The sequence below is a fragment of the Coregonus clupeaformis genome, chromosome 30 (assembly GCF_020615455.1).
Source record: "Coregonus clupeaformis isolate EN_2021a chromosome 30, ASM2061545v1, whole genome shotgun sequence".
Classification (NCBI taxonomy): domain Eukaryota; kingdom Metazoa; phylum Chordata; class Actinopteri; order Salmoniformes; family Salmonidae; genus Coregonus; species Coregonus clupeaformis.
Window position 1 is genome coordinate 47,568,271 of NC_059221.1, and position 13,927 is coordinate 47,582,197.

At 40.5% G+C, this 13,927-nt stretch overlaps 1 protein-coding gene across 3 annotated transcripts in view; it reads right to left on the reverse strand.

The window, feature by feature from the left end:
• Nucleotides 1-13,927, reverse strand: part of LOC121546235 (dedicator of cytokinesis protein 4) — a 143,719-nt gene that overhangs the window by 88,843 nt on the left and 40,949 nt on the right. For all 3 annotated transcript variants that reach the window (XM_041857334.2, XM_041857335.2, XM_041857333.2), the window contains exon 8: nucleotides 373-524. In XM_041857334.2, the coding sequence (XP_041713268.2) occupies nucleotides 373-524 (152 nt within the window). The remainder of the gene's footprint in view (nucleotides 1-372; nucleotides 525-13,927) is intronic.

Sequence of the window (13,927 nt, forward strand, 5' to 3'; positions counted from 1 at the left end):
CAGACATAACATTACATTTAATCATTTGGATGTTGTAGCCCATCAACTCAATGATCATCATACAGTCATCATCACAAACCTGAGCATAGCCTACAGCGTCCTGTCTCTCAAAATATAGAATGCAATACAATAAAACACAACCCAAATGCGTTCATCCCTTTAGGGCAATTTGATTTGGGGCATCCGCCAGTGGATGAAAGACACAGATACTTCAATGTACACTTTGAGCACACACTTTAAAGTCAACAACATATCGATAGTAGCATATCACTTAGAATGCATGCCCAATACAGTGTTTAATTCTAAGTTGTATACCAGTGTGAATATCAGAACATACAGTCACAGTGGTTGCAATGTTTCTTTTTTTTTTACCTGAGTGGCCTGTTCTCCTTGCCGTCGTAGATGTGGAAGAACACCTCCAGCTCCTCTCCCAGGTTGGAGCTCATCAGGCTCTTCATGTGGACGAAGAGGTGGTGCGTGTTGGCCGGGACCGGAGTCTCCTTCTTACGGTGACGGTGCTCCATCTGTAGTGTGGATAAACAGGATCAGAGATAATCTGGCTAGTGCAAACACCAGTCTAGTCTAGTGGTGCTTTATCATCAAAGGATCAGAAATGTCAAAACCCTGATGGTCATCAGCTGGTGCAAACACAGGTCTAGCGGTTGTTTATTATCTGAACTAGGGATGTCATAAAGACAGTAAACTAATGCTCTGTATCATCAGGTAGTGCACACTGGGTAATAAACACACTGGTGTTTTATTACCCAAAGGGGTTCTAATATAGTATCTAGACACAGCCTTAACATTGGTTCTGAGTGCAGAGATTATCCCATGAACACAATTGAATCACTTTCCCTTTTTCAATGAACTGATTTATTCAGCTTTGACCTTCATTAAAAATGAAATGATCTAATTTGACTTGAATTAAACGCTTCAAAGTGGACCTAGCTCTGTGAAAATAAATGGCAGCATTGGCTTTTAAGCTGTTCTGTCTACTCTGGCCTTTGCCTTTCATTTCAGTTGAGGAAAGCGCTTTATAACTGGTTGAGTAGAGCAGGTAAAGGGAGAGAGGGAATTCAGATTTAGGTCAAATATATGCTGCATTTTTACCCTTTTGCTCCAATACCCTTTAAAGGGGCAATCAGCAGTTGCAACATCCATTTTTGGATGTATAAATGAATTGTATGTACCCATTGATTCTTGAAGAATATAACTTAGAAATTCTGCCTCATGAGCTTACTTTAACTGTCGTACCCCATCAGAACCCAAAATATACACTTGTTTTACTGCAATGTTTGTAAACAAAGTAAATGTAAACAAAACACTATAGCCTCAAAACATGGTTAAAACTATAATTTTGATATCTCGGATGGTCAGTACTTCCATCCATAGCTCTGTCTATGAATTTGAGAGTGATTACATTTCTCCCGACCCATCCCTCAGCATTTTACCAAAACAGTGTCGGGGAAATGCTTTTTATTGTTTCAACTGCTGATTGGCCCTTTAAGTGAAGCTGTGGAAAAGCTATGCATATTATTTTCCCAGAAATGTGTTAAGTATTCCATTTAATTCCAGAGGCTGCATTTTCACAGCACGCTTCCTTAATAGTCGCCCAAATCTAATTTGTTTCAGTTAATATGCTGCCCTCTTTGTAGAAAAAAACTGATGATCAGTCTAACACACACACACAAAGAAATGTGCAAGCACACACACACACACACACAAATGCCGTTTACACCTTTACAGGAAGAATGTCACAACACAGAGTGCTTCAATGGAATTATATTTCATTTGCGCACACACACAGCACAATCAGCCATGTCAAACTGGGATAGAATGAACAGTAGCACAATGTACCGACAGCATCAAGCCTAATGCGCTCTTAAGCACTGTATAATAATGTATTAACTCAACCAGATCTACAGTATATCTTCACATTATTATCTGACACAGCAGTGTGTGGGGTAGTACTGTAAAGGCGTCCAGTGCTTCCAAGCCGAAACAGTTTGGAAGAGTTTGTGCATATATTATGACGACATTGATCGGTCAACAGTAGGGATTCTTCAGTAAAGTATTTGTTGTCATTCAACGAGAGATGACTAGTTTTCATGGAAAAACATGTATTTAGAAATACTGCACCAAACATCTTAGTTAGATGTAAAATTGCGCGACTAAGATCTCCTCGGCAAAAACGTAAAAATGTATGACAGATTTCTTGAGTTACCTTCTGACTATTTTGAGGAAGTGGCTACGGTGTCTCAAAATGGACAAACAGCACTATTCCCGCTTTTTTCTTGTTTTTTAAGTATATGTCTGTTAAGGGAGTATACGAGCACACTCGTTTGGTTCGCCTAGCCGACTTTGGCTACCCACCAGCCTAACTGAAGCATGCTGATGCCTTAATACAGATTATTCACAGCTCACTGCACAAGTCTGCATAAACTGAGGACAGAAAAAGACTAAAGATCTCATCTTCCTCAGTCACGTTCTGTGTTGGTGCACAGTACAAGGACAGAAGAAGGACTGGTGGCTAACAACTAAACATCGAGCCAGGACCCAATCCAAGTCTTCCTTGCACTCTTGCACACACTCACTCACTCACTCACTCCACCAGATGGCTACTATAGTCCCTGCCAAAGGCTACCCTGCATTCATCTTTACTTTTCTTTCAGGGAAAGGACTAACAGAGGTGGAGGAGAGGAATATGGAGGGATGAAGGAGGAGAGGAGAGGAGAGGAGGGGGCATCAGCCAGGCATTGAGACGTTATGTTTTCTGCGGCTCACGTAACAGGATTAATCTCCCAGCTTAATTGGAATTAATAGGTTTATGTGAGAACTGACAGAATTTCATTAGCAGGTTTCTTCTCTGTCTCAACTATACAGTACGTTAAGCAACCGAGGGGAGACAATGTATTTTGTGACTGTTTCTGCCTCACTTAATAGAGGAGGGGAACTAGTATAATGTAGTATTGTAACTCAACTAACAGTTTTTTAAATTATATGAGAAAAAAATATTCTATTTTATTTGGAATGGCAAGCCAGACAAAATTAAAAGGGCATATTTATATAATGAATATGAATTCGGGGGACAGAAATTAATAAATATTAAAGCATTAGACCTATCACTAAAAGCTTCAGTCATACAAAAGTTATACTTAAATCCGAACTGGTTCTCAAGCAAATTAGTAAGATTGTCTCACCCAATGTTCAAGAAAGGCCCTTTTCCCTTTATTCAGATTACAACCACTCACTTTCAGTTATTTGAAAAGCAAATAATCTCCCAAATATCACTATTTCTAAAACAAGCCATAGAAAGTTGGTTGCAATTTCAATTTAATCCTCCAGAAATGACAGAACAAATAATGCAACAAATATTGTGGTTAAATTCAAATATACTAATTGACAAAAAACCTTAATTTTTTGACAGAATGTTTAAAAAAGGTATAATCTTCGTAAATGATATCATCGGTAGGACTGGTGGAGTTATGTTGCACATGCAGCTAACAAAAACATATGGACATTTCTGCTCTACCCAAAATTACAACCAAATAATTGCAGCCTTACCGCAAAAGTGGAAGAGGAAAGTGGAAGGGGGAGAAAGTAAGGAACTTGTCTGTCGGCCTTGCATTAAAAGAACATAATTGGTTAAATAAAAAGTATATCAGTTTCACTTAAGGACCAAAGGATTGACAGCCGTCCCATATAGATTGCAAAATAGTTGGGAAGAGATCTTTGACGATCCGATCCCATGGCATAGTGTTTATGAACTGACACGCAAAACGACACCGGATTCAAAAATTAGAATCTTTCAATTTAAATTATTATATAAAATTCTTGCTACCAATAGAATGTTATTTATATGGGGGATACAATCTTCCCAGCTCTGCAGATTTGGCTGTGAAGAGACAGAATCATTAGATCATTTGTTTTGGTTCTGTCCATTTGTAGCTCGTTTTTGGACACAGGTCCAGGAATGGCTAAAGGATTGCAATATTTACCTGGAGCTAACCTTGCAGATAGCATTACTGGGTGATCTGAAAAGTCATAGTCAATCAATCAATAATATATTAATACTTTTAGCAAAAATGTTTATTTTTAATTCACAATCTGTAGAAGCAATGAGAATAGAAAGGTTCAGAACTTTTGTAAAACATCACAGTACGGTTTAAATATATATGGCAAATAGAAATTAAGAGATAGATGGGAGGTATTGAATAGAGTTGAAGGATGGGACTAATAACAAATAACAACAAATAATAACAAAGATAGCTAATAATGTAAGCATACTGTGTCCATAATAAGTATATATACAGCCTAATGAGATTTGTAAGAGATCACATAGTTAAGGCCACAGTTTATAAGTATCCTTCCATTATGCCTTTATCTCATTAAATCTGAAAGAAAATATCCTAGCACAGTACGGTTCAGGTCGGCACAATAGCGTGAAACGGGTTACTCTCTCCATGCCATCTCCATGTATGCTAGTGCTAATTGGAGAGAGTACGTTATGTTGACCTAGGTAAACCTGAACTATCCATCACCACTACTCAGTATGACAGTGTAGTGAGCCTTACTGTCCCTGCACTGCTCTGGGCTCTCTGACCTATAGCTCAGTGGTCCTAAACACACATCTGAATTACTGGTAGAGGTTGGCACAATATAGTAGACTAAATGGTGCTTTTTACCAATAAAAGTAATAATATATATTAATATACCATTTGGAAGACGCTTTTATCCAAAGTGTCTTACAGTCATGCGGGCATACATTTTATATACAGGTGGTCCTGGGAATCGAACCAAGCGCCATGCTACACCAACTATTCTTGAAGAAATTATCTAGCCGAACACTTATGCTCTGATGCAAATAATTTGTTCTTTGTTGGCCAAGTGCCCCCTAGTTTATTTCTCTAATACTCACTGTAAAAAGTGGAATGGCACTGTTGTTAATCTAAAGTGCTTTTTCTGATTGGTATGATCCAAAATTACGCTTTGGTTTGTTCACCGTATTCTATTAAATTTTTCTGAAATCAAATAACGAATTTGACAGATCAATGTGATTTTTTAAATTGGATGAAAGCTTCTAAATTGCTTTCAACACCTCAAGCACATTGCTTAGCAGCGGCAGCCTATCAGAAGAGCTGGAGGCGTGGCCTAAATAACTTTGTTTGTTCTTTTGGCCACCCGTGAGCGTGAATGTCATTCCAGGTAATATGTTCTTCTTTTATGATTATATGTTCACTGCCAGCATTGAATCTTAAAGTTCATGAACAGTCAAAATCATGTTTTTCAAGAAATTGGAGAATATTTGAAGGAAACCCGATCAAAGTATGAAAAATGACTGTTGCTTTTACATTGATAAAGTTTGATCATAAAGTTACTGGTCCCCTCCCCATGATTCATTATTAAGGGGACAAGGTGACATCTTAACTATCATTTTAATACACCAATGGTAACATGATATTCTCTTACCTAAGAAGGCGTGTTTACAGAGGGGCGTGGTTTTTATAGCTAGATAGCTACTTTACTGGTGCCAAAATGTTACTGTAGGGTGTCAGCAAATATAATTAAAAGTTTACCCTATTTATCTATGGCAAAGATACTTATATGTTTTCCCTTTAATCTGTGTCTGGTGTTAGCTAGTTACTGGCTAGCTAGGGCTTCAGCCAGCATGTCTCTTGTGAACCGCATCACAAGAGACATGCCAAACGGGAGAGGTATAAAATATACATATATATATATATATATATATATATCGCTGATGCAATTTCAATGTTGTTTGAGTTTCTTTGTGTATCACCAAATTAGCTTGAGGTGATTTTACTGCAACACTGCATCCAAGTTCCATGGCATAGGCGTTTCAAAGAGCTGTCACCCAAGGTGAGCTCATGAATATAAGCTCCTCCTGGTAGTTAGCCATGAGAGGAAAAAGTCATTTTCAGAATGACTGTTCAGGACCTTTAAATAATATATGCGTAAGTAATGTGATATTAAAGAGCTGGTCACCATTTGGTTACAATATTGTAACCACTTAATATGAAAGTCTTATGTAAAGAAAGTGTTTGGAGTCATTATTTAATGTTATGGAACCAACGTAATATATTGATTAACATGAAATGTATTTAATTGCTTGTAACCCAATTGAAGAAATGTAGATAAGTACAAAATGTCAAATGTACTTGGTACAAAATGGGTTGTACTGTATATACTGTATATATTAGTTTGTATTTATGTAATTTTTTAGGTTTAACCAAAGGATAAAATAAGTTGAATGTTGAAAGAAATAGATTGCAACTTGAAATATAGGTTTGTTAATAATAAAATATAACAGTTGCCATTGAATCATATTTGGTTACAACAAATTACGTAAACAAATATTTTATTTGTAACCAGTGATGCAATTTTTTTAGGATGATCCAAATAGTCATTTTTTACAGTGCATACCTATAGTAACTGTAGGGCTTGGTGGATGGAGACTGAACTCTGCCCAGAGAGTAAATAAAGCCACAGGACTCAGAGAGAAGACATCTCCTCATCTCCAAAGCACTCCGTCCGCAACTAGGGCTGTGGCGGTCATGTAATTTTGTCAGCCGGTTATTATCATGCTAAAGACTGCCAGTCTCACAGTAAGTGACATATAATTAACATAAACACGTTTAGCATCTCCAGGCCTCCACACACAAAAGATGCTGATGTGAGCCTTTGGAACATCTACATTTAAAAAAGTCTAATAAATCAATTTAATATACACCATCACAATAAATCCATTATATGTTAGGCAGGCCTAAAGAAACATGATATTAAGAAAATTATTTCAGAACGATAGAATATGATTTGGCCTACTGTATGTTATCTGGCTATGCTTCATGCCATAGGCTGTTCATTTAGCTGACAAGATACAGTGGGGAAAAAAAGTATTTAGTCAGCCACCAATTGTGCAAGTTCTCCCACTTAAAAAGATGAGAGAGGCCTGTAATTTTCATCATAGGTACACGTCAACTATGACAGACAAATTGAGAGAAAAAAATCCAGAAAATCACATTGTAGGATTTTTTAATGAATTTATTTGCAAATTATGGTGGAAAATAAGTATTTGGTCTCCTACAAACAAGCAAGATTTCTGGCTCTCACAGACCTGTAACTTCTTCTTTAAGCGGCTCCTCTGTCCTCCACTCGTTACCTGTATTAATGGCACCTGTTTGAACTTGTTATCAGTATAAAAGACACCTGTCTACAACCTCAAACAGTCACACTCCAAACTCCACTATGGCCAAGACCAAAGAGCTGTCAAAGGACACCAGAAACAAAATTGTAGACCTGCACCAGGCTGGGAAGACTGCATCTGCAATAGGTAAGCAGCTTGGTTTGAAGAAATCAACTGTGGGAGCAATTATTAGGAAATGGAAGACATACAAGACCACTGATGATCTCCCTCGATCTGGGGCTCCACGCAAGATCTCACCCCGTGGTGTCAAAATGATCACAAGAACGGTGAGCAAAAATCCCAGAACCACACGGGGGGACCTAGTGAATGACCTGCAGAGAGCTGGGACCAAAGTAACAAAGCCTACCATCAGTAACACACTACGCCGCCAGGGACTCAAATCCTGCAGTGCCAGACGTGTCCCCCTGCTTAAGCCAGTACATGTCCAGGCCTGTCTGAAGTTTGCTAGAGTGCATTTGGATGATCCAGAAGAGGATTGGGAGAATGTCATATGGTCAGATGAAACCAAAATATAACTTTTTGGTAAAAACTCAACTCGTCGTGTTTGGAGGACAAAGAATGCTGAGTTGCATCCAAAGAACACCATACCTACTGTGAAGCATGGGGGTGGAAACATCATGCTTTGGGGCTGTTTTTCTGCAAAGGGACCAGGACGACTGATCCGTGTAAAGGAAAGAATGAATGGGGCCATGTATCGTGAGATTTTGAGTGGAAACCTCCTTCCATCAGCAAGGGCATTGAAGATGTGGCTGGGTCTTTCAGCATGACAATGATCCCAAACACACCGCCCGGGCAATGAAGGAGTGGCTTCGTAAGAAGCATTTCAAGGTCCTGAAATGGCCTAGCCAGTCTCCAGATCTCAACCCCATAGAAAATCTTTGGAGGGAGTTGAAAGTCCGTGTTGCCCAGCGACAGCCCCAAAACATCACTGCTCTAGAGGAGATCTGCATGGAGGAATGGGCCAAAATACCAGCAACAGTGTGTGAAAACCTTGTGAAGATTTACAGAAAACGTTTGACCTGTGTCATTGCCAACAAAGGGTATATAACAAAGTATTGAGAAACTTTTGTTATTGACCAAATACTTATTTTCCACCATAATTTGCAAATAAATTCATAAAAAATCCTACAATGTGATTTCCTGGATATTTTCTTCTCATTTTGTCTGTCATAGTTGACGTGTACCTATGATGAAAATTACAGGCCTCTCTCATCTTTTTAAGTGGGAGAACTTGCACAATTGGTGGCTGACTAAATACTTTTTTCCCCCACTGTATGCTTATAAGTCCCATGGCATTCTTTTATATTATAGTGAGAAGATTATAATTGAACTTAGCTGAATGAAATAGAAAGGATATTTTTCCCATTCCGGAGCTAGAGTGAGCATATGAAGTAGCTATGTTAAGCATAAAAGTGATACTTTGAAACAGGTCCTATATGCTAGATTTAGAGTTATTTGGCAACTGTAGTTGTGAATGATACAAACCTTAGAATCAAAAGATATATGGGCTGCATGATGTGACTATAGGCTATTGACGATTTGAGAAAGTCGCAAAAAAAGCTTGTTCTCTGGTCCTTGCCTCAGACTGCACACGCTGTTCTCTCCAGCTCTCATCAAGTGATCATTATTTCACCCATCAGACTATTCTCAATTTAATCTTGTCTTTACTAATATGTAAAATTAGTTAAGATTTAGAATGGCCTATTATCTAATGGGCAGGAACAGGGGCAAGAGGAAAAATACATACAGTGGGGAGAACAAGTATTTGATACACTGCCGATTTTGCAGGTTTTCCTACTTACAAAGCATGTAGAGGTCTGTAATTTTTATCATAGGTACACTTCAACAGTAAGAGACTGAATCTAAAACAAAAATCCTGAAAACCACATTGTATGATTTTTAAGTAATACATTTGCATTTTATTGCATGACAACCAGTAAGAATTCCGGCTCTCACAGACCTTTTAGTTTTTCTTTAAGAAGCCCTCCTGTTCTCCACTCATTACCTGTATTAACTGCACCTGTTTGAACTCGTTACCTGTACAAAAGACACCTGTCCACACACTCAATCAAACAGACTCCATCCTCTCCACAATGGCCAAGACCAGAGAGCTGTGTAAGGACATCAGGGATAAAATTGTAGACCTGCACAAGGCTGGGATGGGCTACAGGACAATAGGCAAGCAGCTTGGTGAGAAGGCAACAACTGTTGGCACAATTATTAGAAAATGGAAGAAGTTCAAGATGATGGTCAATCACCCTCGGTCTGGGGCTCCATGCAAGATCTCACCTCGTGGGGCATCAATGATCATGAGGAAGGTGAGGGATCAGCCCAGAACTACACGGCAGGACCTGGTCAATGACCTGAAGAGAGCTGGGACCACAGGCTCAAAGAAAACCATTAGTAACACACTACGCCGTCATGGATTAAAATCCTGCAGCGCACGCAAGGTCCCCCCTGCTCAAGCCAGCGCATGTCCAGGCCCGTCTGAAGTTTGCCAATGACCATCTGGATGATCCAGAGGAGGAATGGGAGAAGGTCATGTGATCTGATGAGACAAAAATAGAGCTTTTTGGTCTAAACTCCACTCGCCGTGTTTGGAGGAAGAAGGATGAGTACAACCCCAAGAACACCATCCCAACCATGAAGCATGGAGGTGGAAACATCATTCTTTGGGGATGCTTTTCTGCAAAGGGGACAGGACGACTGCACCGTATTGAGGGGAGGATGGATGGGGCCATGTGTCGTGAGATCTTGGCCAACAACCTCCTTCCCTCAGTAAGAGCATTGAAGATGGGTCGTGGCTGGGTCTTCCAGCATGACAACGACCCGAAACACACCGCCAGGGCAACTAAGGAGTGGCTCCGTAAGAAGCATCTCAAGGTCCTGGAGTGGCCTAGCCAGTCTCCAGACCTGAACCCAATAGAACATCTTTGGAGGGAGCTGAAAGCCCGTATTGCCCAGCGACAGCCCTGAAACCTGAAGGATCTGGAGAAGGTCTGTATGGAGGAGTGGGCCAAAATCCCTGCTGCAGTGTGTGCAAACCTGGTCAAGACCTACAGGAAACGTATGATCTCTGTAATTGCAAACAAAGGTTTCTGTACCAAATATTAAGTTCTGCTTTTCTGATGTATCAAATACTTATGTCATGCAATAAAATGCAAATTAATTACTTAAAAATCATACAATGTGATTTTCTGGATTTTTGTTTTAGATTCCGTCTCTCACAGTTGACGTGTACCTATGATAAATATTACAGACCTCTACATGCTTTGTAAGTAGGAAAACCTGCAAAATCGGCAGTGTATCAAATACTTGTTCTCCCCACTGTATCATTCGTATGCACTCGAATAGCGAATGGAGGCCACTTTCCCAACGGTTCGTCCCATGTTGGGTAGACTACTATGGTTATTTCTCCGCACAACAGGTGATATTCCGCCCCAACTCTGTATGCCATGGCCTCTCCAACCCTTTTCCTGCAGCTACCTAGTGAAATCTGTTCGGGAACATCGATAGTAACATGTTTTCCCAACTAAACATACACAACATGACCAAAAGTATGTGAACACCTGCATGTCAAACATCTCATTACAAAATTATGGGCATTAATATGGAGTTGGTCTCCCCTTTGCTCCTATAACAGCCTCCACTCTTCTGGGAAGGATTTCCACTAGATGTTGGAACATTGCTGCGGGTACTTGCTTCCATGCAGTCACAAGAGCATTAGTGAGGTTGGGCACTGATGTTGGGCGATTGGGCCTGGCTCGCAGTCGGTGTTCCAATTTATCCCAAAGGTGTTCGATGGGGTTGAGGTCAGGGCTCTGTGCAGGCCAGTCATGTTCTCCCATACCGATATCGACAAACCATTCCTGTATGGACCTGTCATGCTGAAACAGGAAAGGGCCTTCCCCAAACTGTTGCCACAAAGTTGGAAGCACAGAATCGTCTAGAATGCCATTGCATGTTGTAGCCTTAAGATTTCCCTTCACTGGAACTAAGGGGCCTAGCCAAAACCATGAAAAACAGCCCCAGACCATTATTCCTCCTCCACCAAACTTTACATTTGGCACAATGCATTCAGGCAGGTAGAGTTCTCCTGGCATCCACCAAATCCAGATTAGTCCGTCGGACTGCCAGATGGTGAAGCATCACTCCAGAGAACATATTTCGACTGCTCCAGAGTCCAATGGCGGCGAGCTTTACACCACTCCAGCCGACGCTTGGCATGGTGATCTTAGGCTTGGGCCATGGAAACCCATTTCATGAAGCTCCCGACTAACAGTTTCCAGAGGCAGTTTGGAACTCAGTAGTGAGTGTTGCAACCGAGGACAGACAATTTTTACACGCTACCTGCTTCAGCACTCGGCGGTACCGTTCTGTGAACTTGTGTGGCCTACCACTTTGCAGCTGAGCCGTTGTTGCTCCTAGACGTTTCTACTTCACAATAACAGCCCTTACAGTTCCCCGAGATAGCTCTAGCAGTGCAGAAATATTAGGAACTGACTTGTTGGAAGGTGGCATCCTATGACGGTGCCACATTGAAAGTCACCGAGCTCTTCAGTAAGGCTATTCTACTGCCAATATTTGTCTATGGAGATTTCATGGCTGTGTGCTCGATTTTATACACCTGTCAGCAACAGTGTGGCTAAAATAGCCAAATCCACTAACTTCAAGGGGTATCCACATACATTTGTATATATAGTGTATTTCATTGAACTGTTGACAGCCCCTCTCTCTGCGCGCTGAATAAAGGAATGAAGGAGAGAAGGGAGGAGATGGAAACGCGGTGGTGAGATATTCTGTAGCTAAAGGTAATGCGTCAGCCTATTAATTATGAAAATATAAAAAACGCCCTATTACTAGGTTATTCAAAATCAAAAACAAATTCATTTTAATGTAGGCTAACTCTGAATTTGTTTAATTTAGGCTAGACCAATTAAGTACCAAAGATATCTTAAATCCGTTTTTTAAAATGTTTTTCTGCCTTCTGTAATATGCAGTTAGGCTTTGCAGTGCCTTCTGAAAGTATTCAGACCCCTTGACTTTTTCCACTTTGTTACGTTACAGCCTTATTCTACATTTAAAATGTATTAAATAGTTTTTTCCCCCTCATCAATCTACACACAATACCCCATAATGACAAAGCAAAAACAGGTTTCTAGATTTATTCCCTAGCTTATATAAAATAAAATAAACTGAAATATCACATTTACGTAAGAATTCTAACCCTTTACTCAGTACTTTGTTGAAGCACGTTTGGCAGCGATTACAGCATCGAGCCTTCTTGGGTATGACGCTACAAGCTTGGCACACCTATATTTGGGGAGTTTCTCCCATTCTTCTCTGCAGATCCTCTCAAGCTCTGTCAGGTTGGATGGGGAGCGTTGCTGCACAGCTATTTTCAGGTCTCTCCAAAGATGTTCGATCAGGTTCAAGTCCAGGCTCTGGCTGGGCCACTCAAGGACATTCAGAGACTTGTCCCGAAGCCACTCCTGCGTTGTCTTGGCTGTGTGCTTAGGGTCGTTGTCCTGTTGGAAGGTAAACCTTTGCCCCAGTCTGAGGTCCTGAGCGGTCTGGAGCAGGTTTTCATCAAGGATCTCTTTGTACTCCGTTCATCTTTCCCTCGATCCTGACTAGTCTCCTAATCCCTGCCGCTGAAAAACAACATCCCCACAGCATGATGCTGCCAGGTTTCCTCCAGACGTGACGCTTGGTATTCAGGCCAAAGAGTTCAATCTTGGTTTCATCAGACCATAGAATCTTGTTTCTCATGGTCTGAGAGTCTTTAGGTGCTTTTTGGAAAACTCCAAGCGGGCTGTCATGCCCCTTTTACTGAGGAGTGGTTTCCGTCTGGCCACTCTACCATAAAGGTCTGATTGGTGGAGTGCTGCAGAGATAGTTGTTCTTCTAAGAGGTTCTCCCATCTCCACAGATGAACTCTACAGCTCTGTCAGAGTGACCATCGGGTTCATGGTCACCTCCCTGACCAAGGCCCTTCTCCCACCGATTGCTCAGTTTGGCCGGGTGGCCAGCTCTAGGAAGAGTCCTGGTGGTTCCAAAATTCTTCCATTTAAGAATGATGGAGGCCACTGTGTTCTTGTGGACCTTCAATGCTGCAGACATTTTTTGGTACCCTTTCCCAGATCTGTGCCTCTAAACAATGCTGTCTCGAAGCTCTACGGAAAATTCCTTCAACCCCAAGGCTTGGTTTTTGCTCTGACATGCACTGTCAACTGTGGGACCTTATATAGACAGGTGTGTGCCTTTCCAAATCATGTCCAATCAATTTAATTTACCACAGGTGGTCTCCAATCAAGTTTTAGAAACATTATAAGTCTCATAGCAAAGGGTCTGAATAGTTATGTAAATAAGGTATTTCTGTTTTATTTTCATTAATTTTTTGCTACAATTTCTACAAACCTGTTTTCACTTTGTCATTATGGGGTATTGTGTGTAGATTGCTGAGGAAAAAAACTATATTTAATCCATTTTAGAATAAGGCAGTAACTTAACAAGTCAAGGGGTCTGAATGCTTTCCGAAGGCACTGTATATTGTATAACAGCACAATCATTATTTTAATTCAGGGTTATTTTTTCAGGCTCATATATAGCCCTATGCATATGCATAATTCTCTAATAATAATGTGGGTGTTTTGAATGAATCATCACCTTAGAAAGCGCTGTCCATTTCGTTGTTAGGCTTTG